At 43.7% G+C, this 23,266-nt stretch overlaps 1 protein-coding gene across 2 annotated transcripts; it reads left to right on the top strand.

Annotated features, from left to right (window-relative positions):
* The first annotated feature begins 3,758 nt into the window (after nucleotides 1–3,758).
* Nucleotides 3,759–9,385, top strand: LOC133883327 (plant UBX domain-containing protein 4-like). Of its 2 annotated transcripts, none has more exons than XM_062322621.1 (4): nucleotides 3,759–4,390; nucleotides 7,173–7,464; nucleotides 8,490–8,585; nucleotides 8,678–9,385. In XM_062322621.1, the coding sequence occupies exons 1-4, from the start codon at nucleotides 3,852–3,854 to the stop codon at nucleotides 9,038–9,040; spliced, it is 1,290 nt and encodes a 429-aa protein (XP_062178605.1). In that variant the 5' UTR covers nucleotides 3,759–3,851; the 3' UTR covers nucleotides 9,041–9,385. The 2 variants fall into 2 exon arrangements, with proteins under 2 accessions (XP_062178605.1, XP_062178606.1); XM_062322622.1 differs by having other exon boundaries at nucleotides 3,760–4,390; nucleotides 8,681–9,385.
* The last annotated feature ends 13,881 nt before the right edge of the window (nucleotides 9,386–23,266 follow it).

The following is a 23,266-nucleotide window of genomic DNA, read 5'->3' as shown; positions in this document are numbered from 1 at the left end:
CTCGCTCCACTGGACTACTTGACGTACTGAGCTCACCAGGTGTGAGCGAGGAGGCGCAGGGTCCCTAGGACAGATGTGATCAGGGGCCTCGACCTTAAGAGGGGATGTAACATATAAGATTCTATGTCATTGTTAGTTTCATGGTGTTATGCACTGTTTTATGTGTACTCCATGCTAGTATTCATATTATGTGGTTGTCATATCATGTTGGATGTTTATGTTGGATCTCTTTTTATCAACCATGTTTTTGTTAACTGTGTTCTCGATCCATCCCAAAACATAGCATCGTGCGGTCATATCCCCTTTCAAATCGTTCACTTGCAACTTTCAAAATAAAAAGCATTCGCATAAAAAAAATCCTACTACTATAACACTTGCAACTATAATATTACATGATGGGGTACAATTTATTTAATTACGAACAACACGGTACAATAAAAATATAACAAAATGCTAATGTAAACATTATTAGCATAAACATTATGGACAAAATGGTCCTTGAAGTTGTATGTGCCTTATCTCCCGGTTTATCCAAAGGTAATCGTATTCTGGGATTTTGGTCTATGTGGTGCCGGTGTATACGGAAAATAATCAAAGTTAGGATCCCAATTATTTACCCCGTTGTCATAGAATTCATAATGGCATGGAGTTCTCTGAGGAGTAAGTATGAAGTCATCATCGTCGGAACCAACCCATTCAGTTGTGGCGAAAGTGGTAGAAGTAAGTCCTATTGTGGTGGTTGTCGAACAACCACCTCTTTCACGGTGGCTTGAACCACCACGTCTATCACAACGGTGTGAAGGTCTTGAATGACCACATCTGCATCTCCAGTTATGTCTGGGTAGGCAGCCATCACCGAAGAGCAGATGCAGCCCTAAAAAGTTATCGATGGGTTGCTTCAGCAACTCTTCATCATGAGGAATACCTAGTATACAAAAAGAGCATACAAAAATATAAACGTGTCTTAGAAGTGCAACCAAACAAATAGCTGAGACATGTAATAACGACGAATGTACCTTAATGTGCTCCTCGTACTGCTAAGGGTGTACAAATATGGTGTGTGCTAGCTTACTAAAACACTTTGCTATGTCGACAAGTTCGCACACCCTGATATATCTTTGACGACACTCTAACAAGTGTGTATTTAGGTTCATGGAGGTCACAGAGCTTACCATTCGTCGCCATTCCTCCATAGTGAAATAGGGGCAACAGGTTATGGTCTGCTATTTCGATAGCACTTTGTTCAGGTTCTCCTCCTTGAACACATCGTCACCTTTTGCCTAGGTCTTCCTCATAGTCTGTAGGGCTATTATTGAGAATTTGGATGTCCACGAGAAATGTCTACTTGAGGAGGCAGCTATGGTGTGATATTAAGTATCAGATGCTAGTGGATTTTTGAAAAATTGCGATGTCATGGCTTTCTCGTTGCCTCAGCCTTGCATTTTATAAGCATGGACCGATGGTGTATCAACAAAGTGTAGGTATGTAATTTGGATATAGTGCATGCATTGGATGTCTTCCTATAGCGAGCGGTCACTAGACTCTCAGTAATCGACAGTGTGCGGTAACATCGCTCTGAAAATGTGGCAGCGAGAGGTTACGTCAATCCGAAACGCTGATAGCGAGTGGTCACATCTCCTTGAAAAGGTGGTAGCGAGAGGTGACTTCAATCTGAGAAGCTGGTAGCATGATGTCACATGGGATCAACAACTGCAATAATGATATTATAAGTAGTAACGTCTGAACATGTAATACATAAAAGTAGCCATATACGAATATGTAAGACTAGACATGTCATATATACCCTTCGTCACGTAGTTGATATAGGCAGATAATCAAAGGGAGATAGGCATATGTGGAGTAAACAGGTATGTACAATAAAGGCCGGTGATAATTCATTTGAGGACGATTACATAACACAATAATTTGCCATATGGCACACACGTCGGAAAGTTACAATTTGATGTTCGTGATGTGAGAATTAAGTTGTATTAGTTGTGTATTACTTATGTTACTTATGTTACTAATGTAAGGACTATGCGATAATTTGTGTAATAGTTATGTTCAATATTTGCAATTTTTAATGTGTTTCCGCATTGTTGGTCAGGATTTATCATTTTACTAATACGTTTTTAAAGCCCAATACTTCCATAGGATTCCTTGCCTTCTATAGAGGCAACAATAGTTCATTGCAGAACTTTTGCAGAATGAAATGACCACACGAAACAACAGCTTTCACGAAAAATCTCTACCAAGCATCAATAATATAACTTTTTTTAGCTTTCACAGGGAATCCCATGCTTCAGCCCCAGCCATGACCATGCACTCAGTCCATGCACCAGCCCACAGCCACCATAAATAACCTCACCCTCAACCATGGATAAACCACTCCTTCCTTAGCTCTCTCAATTGCAATGTCTTCCTTAGCTCCACCAATCTCACCCAATAAACATTAAGAGATTTCATCCCCTAGGCGGTCAAACTACCGATGTGCTTCTATGACGACCTTTTATAGGCTTTATGAGTCCTAGGACATCTCCTATATCTATGGCAGACGCTTCTTCATGTGTGCCAACTACCAATACGACCCGTTTCGATATGGACCGTATGAGTACCCACTGGTATAGTGACATTTACCACTTATGTGCCACTTTACATACAGTTTTATGTATTGTCTTACTAATCTCCCATCTTATTTCTTTTGTCCAGTCTCCTCTACATATCTGTGACTTCATGGAATGACTGGATATGGTGCAAAATAAGCACTAGAAGCGGTGGGTTGATATGAAGATGCGGTGGAGGAGGAAAGCTTACGAACGTCGAGAGTACGAGCAACAACACGAGAAACTATAGCTGAAGTATCAGGAGGAGGAGCTTATGAGGAAGGCAGCGAAGGAGTGCGCTGCGGTAGAAGCATGCGAAGCGGAGAGAGAAAGAAAATAGGAGAGGACCCATCGCGCTAAGACGGAGGGCCCCGATGCCCTGAGAAAGGAAAAATATCCTAGGTGCACTCAGTAGAGAGTATCTATTGTACCTCGGTATATTTTCATTCTCTAAAACATATTAGGTTTAGCAGCGACACATTATTAGGTTAGTCCTAGTGTATCGTACATACTAATATTTGTTATTATCTCTTTATGGTTAGGGTCCATTCATGTAGCGACAAAAACTCCATATCCTATATAATGTTTATCAGCGTATGTAAACTCCATACTGGGTTATATGATATTTGTGCTTCATAACTACTATTGTTCGACAAATTGGATTTTGTATTCTTACAAAGTCACTTCATAAAAAAATTATACATTTTTAAACCAACTAAATAAAGAAATATCGACAAAATGACATCCAACTAAAATTAAGGATATAATAAACCGTTTAGATAGCTATATGCACAACTACCATTTTTCGCCGAATGAATATGCAATATTTTTCCCGCTAAACGAGCGAGACCTTACTCTCTCTAGTTATTTAATTCGCTGTCAGCCAATGCCCATAAAATCTCGCTTGTTCAAACAGTGATGATAGGATGGACATCATTATTTTTCAAACGGACATGTAATCTTGAAATATATATATATAATTCCTCACTTGTATCCTTACCACGGAAATCCTAGCCCAAATATTATCAAAACTGGCCCAACCATTTTGGCCCGTCTCGTAATAGAAACCGCATTTGGTCATAAAGCCTCTTCTTACTCCGCACAAGCCCACGGCCCAGACTGAGAAGGTCAAAATAAAAGGGCAGAAAAAAAAAGATAGGAAAAAGGAAAAGGAAAAGCCAGACGGCCGAACACAAATCCCGGCCCCGGCCGCCAGCCTCTGCCCGACACGCGGCCGCTGCAGACGAGATGGCCACCGGAGACTCCGGCCGCGCGCCGTCGGCCGCGGCTGAGCAGTCGCTGGTGGAGTCCTTCTGCGCCGTGACCTCCGCGACCCCCGAGGAAGCCGCCTTCTTCCTCGAGAACCACAACTGGGTCCTCGAATCTGCCGTCCGCTCCTTCTATGACTCCGCGGACGGCGACGGCGACGCCAACGCGGCCGATCCGGCTCCCCCGCCACCGCCCCGGGCCGCTGGAGGCGACGCGGAATCTGAGGGCGAGGACTACGTGGGCGGCGGCGGCGACGAGGACAAGGACGACGAGGATGCCGCCCTCGCCGCTGCGGCTGCGGCCGCGGAAGAGAGGAGGAGGCCCGTGAAGAGGCAGAAGAGGAGCCACGACGCGCGGGGCGGCAGCGGCAGCAGGTCGGGTGGTGCGAGTGGGCGCGGGAATGTGAGGACGCTCTTCGATCTCGGTGGTGGCAAGAGAGGCGCGGGGTCTGACGAGGACTCCGAAGAGGACGATGAGTGGGCGCCGCCGCCCGAGTACTACACCGGCGGCGAGAAGAGGTGATCTACTTGTTTTCCAGGGCATTGGGATAGTCGTCTCACTTCGAACTAGGTCATAGAGGCACTCGTTTCTAGGGTTTAAGGTTGCCTTTTGCTTATTTTTTGGCTTAATTCTGTGAGTTGGAATTGCATGTTGAGGTAGGTTTCAAGGGGCGTTGGACTTCTGGCAGGATGATTCTGTGATTAAATGTGTTTGTATTATGGAGCGTTTCGTGTTACTGATTAGCACCAATTTTGCTGAATTTTAATCTGGTAACTCTGGTTCACGCTCTGTTCCACACGTTATTTTGGTGTTTCAGATTGCTTGATGTGAGAGTCAGATGAGTTCCTCTAGATTGCCTGATTCATTCTTCGGCATTACTAGCACTAGGCATTAGCCATTAATTGCTGATGCTTGTAACCATGTTGCAACCCTTTTGATGATGATGCATAAATGCATTGTCCTTTCATAGGCTAAGAGTTTATGTTCTTATGATAAGGCGCTATAGGTTATGCTTGGCACTGGACTGGAGGGCTGAGTGTTGATTAAAAAGTTTAATCATGAGAAAAGAGGTCTATAAATTAAGTGTCTGGCCTGTAGTCTAACAGTATGTTAACAGAAGGCACTGGTTGACCCTAGCTAGAAAAACACAAGGATCAATTTATTTTGTAAGGGTCTCAAAACATTTGGGACATTTGGCATGAACCCAATTTCGATGGCACAGTAGCAATTTCATTATTCGTAGCTCTAACCTGTAGTTCTGAAATCATTCAAGTGTCGTTCTTATTATGGAATTGCTGTATAATCTTGAGATGGAATGTGGATGAATAGTACTTCCCCTCTCTTTTGTATTTTGTTGCATGACCAAAAAGTTTCTTCGATGTCGGATATATTTTTCAGAAATTAGAAAAGGTTAGTCCTAAGATCTGTTTGGCATTGAGGTAGATCATAATAATCTCGTTTGGTGCAACTGCTTTTAGATATTTTAGTGTTTGGCCACCTCCTTTTCTTTTAATCTAGGTTGTAATTGAAGATATTAATGTGTGTCAATCAACACAATTTGTAAGGACCGACAGCTGTATAATGGAACTTATCTAAACTTAAGTCAATTTCCTAAACAAAGTATAGGAGTTTTCACAAACTGCTTTTACACAGCCGCTTAAAAAATAATTGCAGCACAGCACAGGGCAGCAATCGCAAACTGACTCCTAGTATGATATATTCATGAAATTCTGGTAGTGAAGATAGTGTGTAAATAAGAATGATATTATACTTTGGATGTTCAGAATGCTTGCCTTCAATTTTCTAAAAAAGTGTTATGCGCTAGGTGGGGGGTGGGGTGGCACCTGTCGCCTAATAGCAGATTATGTGGGCTAGGGCTTGTCGGCAATTAGATCCCAGCCAGGAGGGTGCCACCTATTGCCTAGGTGGGCCTCTTAAATAGCTTGTTGAAGCCATGGTCAGTGCCAGATCTCTGCAAACTTTGGTGACTACTAGTTACTGGTGATAGCAGGTCAAATTGGTCAGCACCAATAATTGTTAAACTTGCTGGTGACCTATTTATTTTAAGTGTTATGGGTGAGTTATCAGGTCAAACTAGTTTGTATCTTTTTTTGTCGAACTTGGCTAGACAGCTCATTATTTTGAATCTTTTTTCATCATGATAGAAGGCAAATGAACCAGAGATCACTTGAGTTTTGAGTTTTGATTCGTTCGCGATGGCTTTGTAATCAGCCAATTAGTGGCATCTATTGGAGTCATGGAATCTGGCTTGATTCTTGATCTATTACTGTGCCTGCAAGTAACTTAAAACTCTATTACTTGGTTCTTGCCTCTGCTGAACAGGAAGTTGGAATAGTAGTAATTCTGTTGCAGGTTAGTCGTAGTTTGTATGGCAGCTTTCATCCTGCTATGCTGTAATAGAACCAGGGCTCTGGGCTTATCCCATATGAGAAGGAGGGTGCTGTGGCGTAATAATAAAGGGAGCAGGGAGTTCTATCATCATCAGTTAGCTACTAGTGTATCTGATATTTTGTACATTTTTACCATGGGCCAGCTTGTGAATAAGCATCACTGGTAGCATTTTGACTAGGCAAGTGAAATGGTTAAATTGTAAGAGAGCCTATTGCTGCTATTAGTACATGGTGGCAGTAACTCTGGCGAGCATGAGGAAAAATACTCCATACTAGAAATATAGCTATTTTTGACCTGTCAGATGCTGTTCATAAGTCATATTTCCCTGTCTCTGGATTCCAATTTTGGTGACACCGCAAGGTTTTGAATCTACTCAAGGCTGGGCCTCATCCAGCAGTGCTAGTAGTTTCCTTCCATTTTTCAGTGTCGACAAACATGGCAGAACAAGAAATTAAATGTATATTATTGTCTTTTGCAAGAATAACTTGTCTTTACATCAAGGACACAATTGAAGTTGGGAGAACCTTGTCTTAGCTTGCCACTTCTGCCATCACTAAACTGACCAGAAAGCTAGTTCTGACCTGCCTGATGATGGTTTCTACAATGTACAAATTCAGAAGCTGTAATGTAAATGAAAGACTGAAAGCATGGTATGATGATGCTAGTTTCATTATGTAGTATGTACTGACTTCTAGTTTCATTACTGACTTCTGAGTCATGGCTCTTTTACACCCTGCACCAGTACACGTATATCATCATGGGATCCATGCATACAAATCATTTTAATGCAAATGTATGAGAATAGTCACTAGTTTCACTAATAAGCTGTGCCCCTTTGATACTTGTTTTCATTTATATGTTTTTTCACTTTTGTTTTACTATTTTCAGCGGAATGGTTGTTAGAGACCAATCAAAACGTAAAAACAATGCGGATGAGATATTCAAGCAAGCTAAGAGGAAGGGGGCTAAGCAAGGCCCATTTGAGGCTCGCCGGCGATCTTCTAGTTCAAGCAACTTCACTGGGACTGGCAGATTTCTGTCTGGTGAAACTGTACAGCCTGATGCACTACAGCCACCAGAAGACATTGTTCACAACATCTACTTCTGGAGAAATGGTTTCACAGTAAATGATGGTCCACTAAGAAGTTTTGATGATCCAGCAAATGCATCCTTTTTAGAGGTAAACAACTATGTTCTGTGCAACCTTGCATATCACATTTCTGCTGGCTACATTTTTGCTAGATACCACTTTTTTCGTTAATTCAACATCTATATGTATCTTATGTCCAACTTTTTTTTTTCCAATCCAGTATGGGACCTTTTGAATTTTTTTTTTCTTTCGATACATAGCCCAGCATTTGTTCTTGCAGTGTGTTAGGAGAATCAAGAAAGCACACGAAAAGAATAGTCTTTTTTTTTTATTTGGAATAAGTATTATTACTTCTCAGCTGGCTTCCATCATAATGTATCACAACTTTCGTATTTCTGGACTGGTCCCTGATTAATATAATGTATGGCAGGACATGTTTGGTGGTAAGGTGGAAGTTTTACTAGTCTGTAGCCTCAGATTTCCCCACTAGGTAGCAGACTGTTTCTGTTTGAGAAATCTGTTTTGCAGTGAAGTCCTATTTCACATTTGAATCTGATAACTTGATCCGGGAAGGAATACCACTCTACTCAATTTCAAAATTGAAGTAAAAGTTTGGCTATATTTATTGAGTTTTATGAACCAGCTACTTCAGTCAAAAACTTAAGCTGTTGAGGAAATGCTTATCTTATTGAGTTTTATACTTCAACATTCCCCTCACATCAAGGCTCCACCAGTTATGCAACTTGGAGAGGAAGAGGGGCCACAATATTTTCTTAAAATTGCATTACCATGTCTCAAACTCAGGACCTTTTGGCTTTGATACTACAATGTTTTTATGAACCAGCCAGTTGAGGCAAAAGCTGTAAGCTGTTACGGAATGGATAGTACACTTAAACAATTATAACATATTTTGGTAATATTTTCGTTTTGTATTATTGTGTCTTCATGTATGTTTGTTTCCTCGCTTGGTCCGTTGTTATTCTAAACATTTTTCATGTGCGATTGTGTTTAATTTGTTGCACTGCATGATAGTTTCTTTATGCCGTGTGCTACTTATTATCCTGTTTAATTGAATGCAAATAATCAGTCAACTCTTCTTTTTTCCATATCGCTAGAGCATCAAGAATTCTGAATGCCCAATTGAGCTTGAGCCAGCTGATGGGAAATCTAAGGTGAATGTGAATCTTGTTCGGAAGGAAGAAGAATGCCCCGTAAGCATCATGAGCCTAAATTGTTTCACTGCTTCAATTGTTCCTCAAGTGCTTGATCTTATAACAAACAATATCCATCATTGCCTTGATAGCAGGAGCCAGTCGAGCGTGCTGCTCCATTTCAAGGGGAACAGACTCTTATGGCACCTTCTGATAATACTTCTAATGCTGCTGCTTCCACTGAGGCGACTGCCCCTAGGAGGGCAATCACAGTGGATGATTCTTTGCCATCAACCTCTCTCAATATCAGGTTTGCAGATGGCAATCGCAGGGTTGCACGTTTCAACACAAGCCACACGATCGGTGATGTGCGGTCGTTCATTGATGCAACAATGCCAGAAGTCAGTGATTACACTCTGCAGGCCGGGTTCCCCCCTAAGCCGCTCGATGACACGAACAAGACTATCGATGAAGCCGGCGTGGCCAACTCGCTGATCATTCAGTTCAGACAGTAGTTGAGCTGGACAGGTGTTGACCCCTTCCATCAAGCACGCTATCCGTCTGAAGCTAGCATCCTCCTTACTTTTTCTCTTAACTCGGTTTCTTTTCTGAATTTTGCTTTCAACCGTCGATGGCTTTGCTGTTCAGTAGCTACTTCAGGTGTTAAAGAGTGTAAAACAGTGAGATTTGGGTATCTGGTTAAAGTGTCCGTTTGTTCTTATCTAACTCCCTAGTTGGAATGTCGGCACTTGGGGACAACGTTGGTTGCACCAGATGGTCATTTATTCCTGATTGCGGTTAGCCGGTTACTGATGTCTGGACGATCGTGATTGGCAAATAAACAAGGGGAGTTTTTGGTCTTTGCACATATTAACAAGGTGGGAGAACGAGCTCGTAGCTCAGCGATTGAGAGCGATGGTGCTCGCCTCACCCATACGGGTTTGATGATCCAGGTGTCTCACTGATGATTTATTTTTTAAAAATAATTCTCTAGCCTCATATATGTGAAGCTATAATGGGGTTGCAACGTGTTTGCCACCTGTGTGACTTTGTCGAGTTTTCTTATGGATGTGTGGTGTGTATAACTTATAGATCTAATATATGTCTTAGGGTGTGTGTTTGGATATTCGTTTAGATATTACGATTTATACTCTAGTGTTAAGGTTTAAAAAAAGATACTAGTAAGGTGGTTGGTTGATTTTAACATTATTTTTGGCGAAGCCATGGAACTTGGTCTTGACAATCTCTAGTCTTTTTCCAATGTTAGATGCTCTTCCTGTGTTGACGTTATTGTCTATTCCAGTATCCAAATCATATGGTACCACGGTATGACCGTCTCACTGTACAGTGACACCATTGGATTTTAGTGTGTGGTTGTGATATCAGCTACGAGTGAAGTACGAGGGCAAGAAGTGCGTTTCAATTCCAGTTGCCTGTGGCTATCTGGATTGAATGATGATAAACCTGGCATCCAGCTACATCGTCCTCCTCATCACCATCACGGTTCCGTTCCCCATTCATTTTCATAGTTTAGTTGTTACAGCGTGGTTTTTGGAGCATAAATGGGAGTGAGGCTGTGAGAGTGACCACAAGAGCTACCTCGCTGCTCACTCGGTTGATCTAGTCCAGCCATCGATCACCCGACAGCAAGTTGGTGAGCGGCATCTGCTTTGCTGCCCTAGCCTAGACCCAGCTTCAGAAAACCCAATGATTTGGTCCTCAGTACAGGCATCTCGTCTGGAATTCTGGATCACAAAAGCTCTGACCTACTCTCCTCTAAAACCTATCAGACTCTGAAATAACTGGATCAAGACTTCTCTACAGTTCTACCTCTCTATTTATAGGTCTAGTAAGGTGCATTAGCTCTTAAGTTTTCTTGTTTTCAAAATACCTCTCGCTTACGATGGTCTTCTATTTACCATCGAGGTATTTTTATCTATTTTTTTGTTTCGTACGTCAAACAACTGTGACACCTTCACAACTTAACTTCTCCTCGACGCTAGCTTCGCGATGATGCAACATGCACTCCATTTCTCCACGGTTTTAAGGCCAAATCGTGAAATCACCTCACACGCTTCTCAAAGCATGACTCGTTACTGCTTGCTTTGGCCGCCAGCAAGTCTCTTCCGCTCCCGATTCCTCAAGCCGCTTTGTCATCTGCACCGACATCCCCTTCGCTTGACTTTATCATCACGTTATATTCATCATTCTTCTATATTTTGCTTGACCTCTATGTACATAGCTAGAACTCTTGACTCTGTCCAGCTTTCTTAATCATCCGGTATCAAACTCTCCGCTTGGCCCTGATCATCCCGCTGTCGACCGCTAATTGCATCCATCACCTACACAACATTAGAGAAACAAACATGTTTCTCTAAACCTTCAAAAACATCTCCAATTAGCTCAACATCAAAATCCCTGTCGAAGGACCAAACCTATGAAAAATTATAAACACCGGATGTTCCAATCTGGACATCGGAACATCCTATCTGTGTAGCCTACTTCACCAAAAATTGTCTAGGAAAAGGTCCGGTGCAATCTTCATTCATCACCAAAACTTCTAGTCCAACATCCGGATTAGACACCAGAACTTGCCGTCTCATCATCGGAACTTTCAATCAGTACTTTTGCACCACACATCCATTTTGCAAAACCTTCTGCAAGAATTGCTCTGGTGTTCATTGAGACACACCACCAGACCATCTGGTGCCTTCATCTCCAATTTCCTTCGAAAAATTCTTCTCCGCAGAAAATGGTCCGCTGTTCATATTTCCTCATACCGGGAGTTCCGGTGTGCAACACCCTGAAACTTTCGGTGTTGATAGAGCATGCCAAATCCAACATCCTTCTACTCATGTTAGTTGTGAACAAGAACAAGTATCAACAAACTCTTGCTAACTAAGTTCAACCCAACTCGACCATTATCAATGATTTATCACTCATATAAACTAAGATGCTTATCCACTTAGTTTCTCAAGTTTAGACTTTGGTGTTAAGGCTTAAATAAAAAGATATAAAAAGGTGAGTTGGTTGGTTTTAACATTCCCTTTTGGCGAAGCCATGGACCATGGTCTTGACGATCAGTCTTTTTCCAATGTTAAATGCTTATTCCTATGTTGATGTTATTATCTGTTTGAGTATCCAAATCATATGGTACCACGACATGACCGTCTCACTGGCAGTGACACCATTGGATTTCAGTGCATGATTTGTGATATCAGCTGCAACGAGTGAAGTACGAGGACAAGAAGTGCATTTCGATTCCAGTTGCATGTGGCTATCTGGATTGAATGATGATAAACCTGGCATCCAGCTGCATCGTCCTCATCACCATAACGGTTCCGTTCTGTTAGGGTGGAGCTGGGAGAGGAATCGGAAGTAGGATAGAAGAGATAGGAGAGATAAAGTCAGAGAGATAAAGTTCAGAGTTGTCTATTTCCTTACCCTCCTGTCAAGTCATACTTCTATTTATACATATTGTCGATCTGGGCCAAGCCCAACAACTCACCCAAGCCTAACACTAGAATGCGACGCGACAGCAAATGCCGAACACGGGAATTTTTTTATATATATTTTTTTCTAAATTTTTTAAGATTACATGTCCGTTTCAAAATTAATGAAGTCTACGCTACCGTCGCTCGTTGAACTGGCGACACCTTATAAGCCTGACTAGCAGCACATTTAATAATCGGGGAGAGGAATGTCTCGCCTGTTCAGCGGGTGAGACTTTGTTCTCACCTGCTGAACGAACGATACCTTCCTCTCACTCGTTCAACAGGTGATACTTTTATTCGATTTAATTCAATTACAGAACTATATGCATAATTAGTTTTTTATTAAAATTTGTATTCGGTAAATTGAAAAATATTGCACATTAATTTTCTCAATTTTTTTATTTAGTTGGTGTAAAAGTGTGTGGATTTTTTTTTACGAAGTGACTTTATGAGAATACAAAATCTAATTTGTCGAATAATAGTAGTTATGAAGCACAAATATCATATAACCCGACACAAAATTACATACGCTGATAAACATTACATGGGATATAGGGTTTTACATCACTGTGCGAATGGACCATAACCGTAAAGGGATGACAACAAATATTGGCATGTACGGTATCCCTAAAGACTAACCTAATAGTGTGCTGATGCTAAACCTAACATGTCTTAGAGAATGAAAATAGGTCGGGGTACAATAAATGCTCTCTACTGAGTGTACCTAAGATATTTGTCCTTTCTTAGGGCATCGGGCCGCCCGCCTTTGCGCGACGGGCCCTCTCCCGCTTCCTTTCCCTCTTTGCTTCGCGTGCTTGAGCTGCGGCACGCTCCTTCACAGCGTTCCTGATGCGCTCCTTCTCCTGCCACTTCATCCATAGTTCCTCCTGATGTTGCTCGTACTCGCAGCGTTGGTAATCTTCCCTCCTCTACCGTATCTCCATGTCCACCCACCGCTTCTGGTCCTCATTTTGCTCCATATCGAGCCATTGCATGTAGTCACAGATAGGTGTAGGAGACTGAACAAAACAAATAAGAGGAGAGATTAGTAAGAGAGTGCATGAAATTGTGTGAAAAGTGCCACATGAGTAATCTATGTTGCTATACCAGTGGGTACTCATACGGTCCATATCGAGGCTTGTCGTACTGGTAGTTGGCACATATGAAGAAATGTAGGTCATATGTGTAGGATATGTCCCGGGACTCGCGAAGCCTACAAGGGTCACCACAGAAGCACATCGGTGGTTCGACCCCCTAGGGGATGAAAATCCCCGAATGTTTCTTGAGTGAGCTTGGTAGAGCTTAGGAAGATATTACAGTTGAGAGAGCTGAGGAAGGAGTAGTCTATCCATGGTTGAGGGTTGGGTTATTTATAATGGATGGGAGCTGGTGTATGGACTAAGTGCATGGACTCGGCTAGGGCTGGAGCATATGATTCCCGATGAAAGCTGGAAAAGTTTTGGCATTGATGCTTGATAGAGATTCCTTGTGGAAGCTGTTGTATGGTGTGGTCATTTTATTCTACAAAAGTTCAGCAAGTAGTTATTATTGTCTCTGCATGTAAGACAGGGAATCCAATGAAATCATTGGATTTAAAAAAAAAATATTGGTAGAATGATAAATCCCAGCCATTTTATTGAAGAAAGTAAAATACAACACATATAAGGGTCATCATAAGAATTTATTTCTTGTCTGTGGCTACAATACATAAGGAAATATGCATCGACTCATACCCTACTCGTACACAATCTTTGACAAGATATAATGGTATGTAGTACTCCATCGCTAAACGAAGCATGACTTATGGAAAGACAGATTGCCGGGTGCAAGAAAATATCTACTGGGTTAGTGAAAAAGATAGAGGTTTCTCATCAAGATATTCCCAGCGGATCTCTTAGAAGTTGCATCCATGAAGGTAGGGCTTGCTGCACACGTACCATTGTGCCAGTCCATGTGCCATAGGCCCCGGCACAGTCGGAAGGCCGCACATGCATTGTGGAGGAACCTGTATGCTGCCGCGTGTAGTGAGATACTTATCCCATCACTCTTCATTGAGTTTTTGTAGCCTCATCTTCGGCCGTTCAACATCCACGCGCCTCATTGCCATAGCCTCATCGTAGCCGTAGTTGATGTTCGCGTACTCTTCTTCATTCGCGTACCATTCGTACTTGTACCTGGGCTTATCATACTATTGGAGGGAAGCAGGTAAATTAGATTAAATTCGTAGCACAATAGGATGTCATGCACACTTACCCCACAGCGGAACCAAGCGACCGTGGCAAGCGGGAACAATTTTAGGCTTGCTATTTTACCGCATCCGCACAGTGGCATGCGTGCGTTGTGCGCTTCTATGTCCAACTCCACCTTCCTCTTCTCCTGATCTAGGTCTTTATTTCTCCTTTGCTCTTCATCCTCATGCTTGCATCTGTCATGTATATTGCGCCATAACTCGTAAGGGCCCATCTTGCCCTTACCCTTATCAGACCTGCACCCGAACGCCATGGAAGGAATTGTGTTGGATTGTGTTAGAAATTAAGTAGCCATGGTTGGGTCACCCTTATATACAGAAGTGGAGGATTCTGCAAGGAACTATTCGAGAGAGAGTTATTGCAATGCCAGGGTGGGTCTCAGGGAATCCTTTCGCGCGTATGTCGAAAGCGTCCACTGGCAAAGAGAGAATGAGGTGCGGTACTATAGAAAAAGGGATAAGGTCACAGACAAGTGCTTCCTCATCATTTTATTGCGTGTAGTGAGGATGTGTCCAAGCTATAGGATACGATGCATAAAGCTCTGTTGTATAATATATGATTAATGGTCAGGCGTATGACCTCGATGAAGGACTTCAATGGTGCCAGCATTCATGCCTCTGAATGTTTTGACTATTATGGCCACTCACATGAATGGCAGACTTGGTACCTAGAAGTATCAGAGTGGTCACTAACATCAAGTGCAAGCAATTCATAGAGCAGATATGTCTCATAATTGTCAGAATTGTGACTAACATCTAACCCAAGGCATTCTTGATGGAATCTGATGTGATAGGTTAAAGCTGAGTTATTTGGTCTGTTCGTCTGTAAAGCATTAGTCAGGACAGAGGTGTTGTCATTTCATGGTAAAAGCTAAGTCGTGTGTTCACTTCGTGTCCAAAGCCTGAAGCACGACATATGTGTTGTCATTTCACGCTTAAAGCTTTGTCCTGTGGTCACTTCATGTGTAAAGTGTGAGTCACAATAAAGATGTTGTGCTGCAGCAAGGTGTTATCATTTCTAGCTAAAAGCTGAGGTGTGTGGTCACTCAGTGTTGCCTCATCTGTCCTCTACCGCTGGGACATCTTGTCTACAAGCACAACCCAATCGAGTCTCTACTGGTAGTTGGCACACATGAAGAAGCGTCTACCATAGGTGTAGGAGATGTTACTACTTATAATGTCATTACATGTTTAGATTGACGTAACCTATCGCTACCACCTCTTAAGAGTGATGTGTCCAAACGCTACCGACTACTCAGAGTCGCTACAGGAAGGCATCCAATGCATGCACTATCTCTAAATTACATATCTACACTTGGTCCATACACCATCGGGACTTTTGTTATATAAACAAAACTCAATCGATTCTCAACTCACACATCTTCGGACCTCGAATTGAATCAATACAACAATGTTTCCTCATCCTCTCGATGGCCCAATTGATTGTCACGTCCCAAATTCAGTAATCGCGTGATTAAGCTTAATCATATGTCATTAGTGTCATAATTAAATTCGAGGGGAATTATTTGGCACATTAGAACAATTTGTTAAAAATCATTTAGATAAGAGGAAAAAATTAGGGGAGAAAAGAAAAGAAATTGCATTGAAAATACCTATTTTCTCTAACATGTGGCCCCACCATCCCACCCACCAAATGGGGCAGCCCCACCTGCCCTCTCTCTCCTCCCTCACTCCACATGTCCCCCCCCCCCCCAAGCTGAAGCAACAGCTCCTCTCCCTCTCCCACTCAAGCTCAAGCTCTCTCTCTCCCTTTCTTCCCAAAATCTGAGCTCAAGTGGAGGATTCAAGGTATGCATGTGGTACCATTGCATTCTCTAGATCATGATCTACTCATCTATCCAATTTATTTTTGTTTTCGTAGAAGAATCGAGTAGTTCTTGAAATTCTTGGCGTTCTTGAGCTTTTTGGAGCAAAAATGGAGTTTTTGTCGAATCTAAGCTCTAGAGTCGTGTTACTAGTTGATGAGTGAGTTCTAGTACCCTTAGACTATCCCTAACATGTTTCCTTTAGGCTTGGAAAAGATCGCAACTCGAATCAACCAAAAATCCACTCGAGAACAACTTTTCTGGGCTAGCTCGGATACTCCGGACTCACCCAGATACTCCAGGTTCAGCAAAATTTGTCCATTGAATTGTATTCAAAATTGGTTAGGGTTTAGGGTGCGAGTTTGGTTTAGGATCTCTTGGATAAGGCATATGCATGTTTGTGTAGCACAGAATTGTAAAATGAGTCAAATCACCCGAGTGGAAAAATCGTGAAGAACCCAAGTCTGTATCACTCGGATTATCCGGACAAACCCGGAGACTCCGAGTAGTTATGTAATCGTGTAGCCAAGAGCTTCATTGAGAACCTCACTCGGAGTGTCCGGCGCATCCTGGATAGTCCGGACCAACCTGGAGGTTCCGGATTAAGTTGGAATAGTGCTAACCGAGAGCCTTCACCGGACGATGGCCCGGATACTCCGGAACTCGGACATTCCGGATTCACCCGGATACTCTGGGCCAGTTAAATAAAAAGCAGCAACTGAGCACCTCTTCTGGAGGGTCACCCAGAGGGTCCGAAACCGGATACTCCTAACCATTCCGGATACACCAAATGACTGTTATTTTTCAGATTTTGTTTAGATCATTTAGTATTGCGTTGATTCGCATATCTTATGATTCTAACTTGTTTTTAAGCTTTGTGGCATACCTTTTTGCACTTCATCCATACTCATTGCATTGCACGCGCTGATCCTTTTTTAGAGATTGCCTATCCGTCGATCCCGGAGGCCGAGGGTGATCCCGAGGCGTCCCACCTGTTTGAGCCAGTGCATCCAGACAAGCAACTAAGCATATTGATCCCTCTTGTGTAATTGGATAAGTTTAGAATTGATGAAATATGCTTATGTATGTATGTATGTTTAGTGAGTCAGTGTCGGGTACCAATGGTAGAACCTATGCCGATTGCATTGTTCTACTTTGAATACTTGTGTATTTACATTCCTTGTAGCCTTGAGATGTTGTCAACGTCCAGGTATGAGTTTGACTTACATGGTTAGCCATGCTTAGGTCATTCGGTAGAAGTCGAATGATGGCGCATCCTATTGTTCGCGAGCATAGGATATTCTTATGATTACATACACTTGTTGAGGTTGAGACGGTTGTATGAGTGGTGAGTATGAGACGAGGTGTGGGCGGCGCTGAGACGAGGTGTGGGCGGCGCTGAGACGAGGTGTGGGCGGTGCTAGGAGGTGTTTTGTCCTGCTCAGATGTGGAGTTCCCCTGGGTAGGTCAGTAGAGGAAACCGGACACCGTAGACCGCTTTGTGCCGGTTAGCACCGATCGTCGGTGTTGTTGGCTTTAGCACTTACGTTACTCACCACATACCGATCTAATGGTAAGGTGAGCCGAATACCTTCGCAGCTGTGGCTTTTTGGGCTTGGACATTGACGGTGTGAGCGGGCGGGCTTGTAACGGTACTAGTTAACTCTGGGAGTAGTTCTAGTACCACCACGTTGAGCGATGCATGATCCAAACAGTCGGGACTGATTGGGAAAGGTTGTCACGAGTACCCCTTGTGTGCACTTTGGCCAGTGGCACAAGCTGAATGGTCCTTGTGTCATGTGGGTCTAGGAGTATCCCTCTGCAGGGTGTATAAACGGTTCGAACTGCCGCGCTCTCGGTCATGAACATGCTTCTGTCCATCTACATCGGTTGTAGAGTTTTGAGTTTGGTTTGTGGTTTAGTATGTTGGTACGGAGATGGTGATGTTGGTTCTTGTTACTTATTTATATACATGTTGCTTATAGTTACTTTTGTTCAGTTGTTAGTTGCAGGACAGTTTTCATATATTTTGGTAAAGTTTCAGTCACTCACACATATGTCTAGGATGCTTAGTGCTTATGTTTTACCTAACATGTGGTTCATCCTTGCTAATGATCAATGTATAATCCTTGGAGTTGAGCTATGTATCTGTGCTCTATATGGTTTAAGTCTTGCGAGTACCTTCATACTCATGTCTGCGCTTTCAGGTACTCCTGTTGCTAGAGAAGAGGATGCTTTTGGCTACTTCGTGCCTGCCGATCAGGGTGGCGGGCAAGAGTAATGCATCCTACTCTGAAGGTGGCATGTTGAGATGGTGCCTAAGGGCATGTGGTGCTGTTCTCTTTTGTTGTCTCTAAGTTTAACTTTCCGCTGCGTAGTTCTTTTTTGGTTAGGAGTTGAGAGGTTTTGTCTCCTGCTAGCTCACTTTTGTTGTAAATTTTTGAAATTAGTTGCATGTTTAATACTTGTAATATAAATATTTATTAATCGCTCTTTATTAAGCTATGTTGTGATGTACATGTTGGAAGGCATGTGTTCCAATCCTTGTGCACAAAACACGTGCCGGGACTACCGGGAAGATATTCTGGTTAACCATCAAGGTTGTGATTATGGATAATGATCCTCCTGGTGATTAATTAGAATATTATTTGGATGGTTTCCCACAACGTATGAAGTAGCCTAAACATAATCAGAGCGTTGTTTATTAAGTAGTTAACTTCACTAAGCAACTCACTAAAACTTCATTCGTGCATTTGCATGATCAATATGTATGAACCTGCTATATTATGCCCCTAAGAATAACATTTGTAGTTGTGAGGCTTGTTGGGGTGAGATGCATTTGAAAAAGATACGTGCAGTCCATATGCGAGCATGCCTTCATGTTTCATTGCTCATTTTGCATCATGCCCTTGAACATGCATTTTCATCAGTTTATAGTATACAGATCCAAGTAAGCAGGGTCTAACATAGTAAAGTGGCATTAGTTGGAGTATGCTTTTTCACCGATGTTGGAATTTAACCTTCACCTCTCTTCTTTCTCATCGTCACAACAACATGAGAACCCGTGGCAGTTTAGGAGATCTTTCCGAGGGTTCTAATGAGAACAATCATCCGCCACCTCCACCGCCGAGCATGGTGGATATCCTAATGCAAATCGAGAAAACCCGTCAAGCTCAGACGGTGCTCCTCGAGGCTTTCATTCGCAACCCGGCTCCTCATGAAGGAGGTGGGGCCGGGTGCCGAAATGATTTCTCGGATTTCTTGCGAACTCAGCCGCTTACCTTCACACGTGTTGAGGATCCACTCGACACCGACCATTGGCTTCGCACCATCGAGCAGAAGCTCGCTCTCCTTCGGTGCGAGGACCACGAAAAGACGCACTTCACCACCCATCAGCTTCAAGGCCCGGCGGGCGCCTGGTGGTCTAACTATTTGGTCATGCACCCCGCCAGTCATTGGGTGTCTTGGGCGGAGTTTTGCCAGACATTCCGTGATTTTCACATTCCTAAAGGCCTCATGGAGATCAATAGGCGAGAGTTCATGGACCTCAAGTAAGGAGGCAGAACCGTCATGAAGTATGTGCAGGTGTTCAACCACCTTGCACAGTATGCTCAGGATGAGGTCGACACCGACGAGCGAAAGCAATACCGCTTTGTCAATGGTCTCAACTCGAAGATGCAGGACCGACTGCCCGCACACTAGTTCACTGACTTCAACAAGTTGGTGAGCACATCTCTCACGGTGGAGTTCAAACTCAAGAACCACTAGGAGGAGAAGAAGCGCAAGAGGGGTCTGTCACCTTCCATGGGCGGGAGCTCTCAACGCCCCTGGACAAAGAGTCAACCTCTACCATCTCACATGTCGGCCTCAACAGCTCCACGATCGATGTGGATGGTGCGACGTCCGTCTTTCTCCACTCCACAAGGGCAGTCTTCAAGACCCGTTGGCTCTCAAGTGAGCGTGACCGGTGGTCCCGGCGGCCTGTGCTACAACTGCGGCCGTGCCGGCTACTATGCTCGGGATTACGCATATCCGAAGCCGGGAGCCGTGGTGACCGCTCAAAGACCACCACCGGCTCAGTTTTCACCTCAGTCCTCTCAGGAGACCCACATCCCCAAGCATGGCTGAGCACGCCACAGGACCACTGAGGACATTCATGAGAATGGCACCGTACTGATGGTTACGTTGTCTGTCCATTCACATTCTGTCCGAACCCGGATACTCCAGATGGTTGTTATTTTTCAGATTTCGTTTAGATCGTTTAGTATTGTGTTGATTCGCATATCTTATGATTCTAGCTTGTTGTTAAGCTTTGTGGCATACCTTTTTGCACTTCATCCATACTCGTTGCATTGCACGCGTTGATCCATTTTTAGAGATTACCGATTTATCGATGCATGTCGGTGATGCATGTCGTCGCTTTTTCAGTCGTCCACATTTCAGAGTACGAACAAATAGTACCTACTTTCTTTTCTATTTTCTCAAAACTATTTACTTATCTCATCTATCACTTTTTCCAGATGGACGATTGTGGGTTCCAGTACTGGATTGACCCACTGATAGAACCACACATTCTTCAACCTACTTATGTCCCTCTGCAAAGATAAACTTCATCTCACTTCACAATTTTTAAGCTAACAATTGAGGTAAATGATGAATTGCGTAGGGCTATTCATACCTTAAGCGAACGAGCCTGGTCCTTGTGCATAGGGTACATGTCACGCACGTCTACCATGTGCCATGGAAACTCGGATGGTGTGTACATCACCCGGAACCATGTTCGACGCACGAACCACGACAGGTACTCCGCGTACGCCTCCTGCGAGTGTGGTCGCTCCTCATCCACGACGTGCTCAACAGATGCGTCCTATTCTTCAATCCACCTCTTCACATGCGATGCAAACGCACTAGTGGAATGAGCCACCCTCTGCGTCAACCTACAGAAACATAAGTCCGTGAATACAAGGTGTACACGTGGGTCTTATGAAAATGTAATTACAATGTTACGAGTCTGTGTAAGTTGATAGGCACCGACCTAGTCAACGGTAGTAGCCACGACTGGAACTACCCAAACTGCCGCATCACGAGATGCGATGAGTACTCCTTGATGTAGATGTCGAAGATGAGGGCGCGAGTCATGAGCCAGTACTCCCGGTCACGTAGGCAGAGCACCGAAAGTCCAAACAGAGCACGCTGAAGTACCTCGGCCTACGTGTACGGCCACCAGCGCACACAGTCCACCATCAGCTCATCGAACTAGTGAACAAAGTCTGGGTATGCAACCTAACTAAGTTAGACAATACAATAAAGCAATCAACATAAATATACAAAAATAGCATTGCACTTACCCTATGTCTGCACCACAAGGGCACCATGGTCGGGCCGTCGACATCATTCTCACCAAACTGGTACGCGCTAAGGTCCACAACGGGCCTACCGATGGCGATGCGCTCGTATGACCACATCTGAAGCAGCAGAGGACACTTGGCCAGGATCGCGTTGTCGTCAGTCTTCGTGCACCCATTGCACAGGTCGCGGTACGTCGTAGCCAACACAGCTGACACTCCTCTGTACAGCGGGACCTCCGCCGAGTCAGCATCCGCAGCTTCTCTGGTGTAGGGGATCATGCTCCTCGAGATCGTGCTGTCATGGGTCTCAATGAACATGACCCACCCGAACAACCACAGAAGATACGCTTCCATGTGTCGGGAGACGTCCTCGGCGCCTGCCAGTGGGTGGATGGTGTCCGCCTGTCATACAAGGAAGAAGTACAAATATCAGCATCCGTTAATAATGTAATGGAGATGATAAACCATTAATATATATATATATATATATATATCTCACAAACTAAATGAGAAAGACTATCGTCGGGTCGTGCTTCTCGTTCACTGGAAAAGGCATGAATGGGGCTACGTCGTCCATCTGTTGAACGATGGAGAAGCGGCCTAATACCTCATCCTGCCAGCCCATGCCCATGTCCCCAGCCCTAATAGCAGCACCCATGCAAGGCAGGCCCATTAGGAGCGTGACATCCTCGAGTGTGGGCACCATCTCACCGCACGAGATGTGGAACGTGTGTGTCTCAGGACGTCACCTGTCGACAAGGGCCGCGAGGAGGGCACTATTGTAGCTGAACTGCATAGCCGCCTCCGAGGCCCCTGCCAGTGCATCCACCTCCACAACCCGACACAACAGAAGTAGGCCAGCAGCACGCTACCTGCATGCATACTACAGTTAGCGACCAATATCGTGTCTAAATCTATATGGAATTGTAAATTTAAAATTAACAAACCTCGGGATCCAGCGCTCGTCAATCCTCATTAGCTCATCGGACACACGAGGTCGAAGTACTGAGAGTTCTTCACCTTGCACAGTGATGTGGTAAGAACGGTGTTTGACATCGATCTCGGGGTCGAGCAGCGTTTGTTGCGCCATACCTGCATGTTCACACCTTATTTACATATTTATATGAAAAAAACAAAGCGTAAGAAGTGTCGACTGGTCTTTATTTGAGGGAACTGAACGAGTAAGCATCTAGCATATAACATGATACAATATATTGTTCAAATGGTACATAAATATGTGAACAGGTACGGTCATTCGGGAAGTCCCCCCGAGGACGACTCCCATACAATTCTTGCGAGAGCTGGAGAAGCGTCTACGGGTAAAGCACCGTATCCATATAACTGCCTGCCACCTACGCTCCGCCATCCATTCCAAGTTATCGTAACATAACATGTTACAACCTCGAACATTGTGACTGTCTTGGCACTAACATAGTAACGTACAATGGTGTGCACATGCGACAATCACATGGGAGCATAGCTTATGTAGTAGCATCGTCTTGTAGCAGGTGCAAAAACACCTATCATCAAAGATGGTGCATTTGTGGATAACTCTCTCACGCTTGCCCCCTCTCCTTCATTCGTCCCTGCATAGAATTTCATATCTCTGCTCTGTAGTTCCCATGGTCTTCACGGGTGCATCTTTACCTTCTCCACCTTGTCTTCTATGTACTTAGTCATCTTTGTCCCATAAATCATACTAGCATTAGTCAACACCATGTGCACTACTGCATAGTTGTCCCCCAAATACTTGCATGTCCCTTGAAGTATGAACTCTACAATCTCCACCAGCGGCAACCCCCTCACATCTTTCATCACCCAGTTG

The sequence above is a fragment of the Phragmites australis genome, chromosome 10, assembly GCF_958298935.1.
Source record: "Phragmites australis chromosome 10, lpPhrAust1.1, whole genome shotgun sequence".
Classification (NCBI taxonomy): Eukaryota; Viridiplantae; Streptophyta; class Magnoliopsida; order Poales; family Poaceae; genus Phragmites; species Phragmites australis.
Note: the sequence above shows the minus strand (reverse complement) of the source record. Positions and strands in the feature narration are given on the sequence as shown.

Coding starts and splice junctions, on each gene's coding strand:
- LOC133883327 (XM_062322621.1), top strand. CDS start 3,852: ATGGCCACCGGAGACTCCGGCCGCGCGCCGTCGGCCGCGGCTGAGCAG. Junction 7,465..8,489: donor CAAATGCATCCTTTTTAGAG/GTAAACAACTAT, acceptor CCATATCGCTAG/AGCATCAAGAATTCTGAATG. Junction 8,586..8,677: donor GGAAGGAAGAAGAATGCCCC/GTAAGCATCATG, acceptor TTGCCTTGATAG/CAGGAGCCAGTCGAGCGTGC.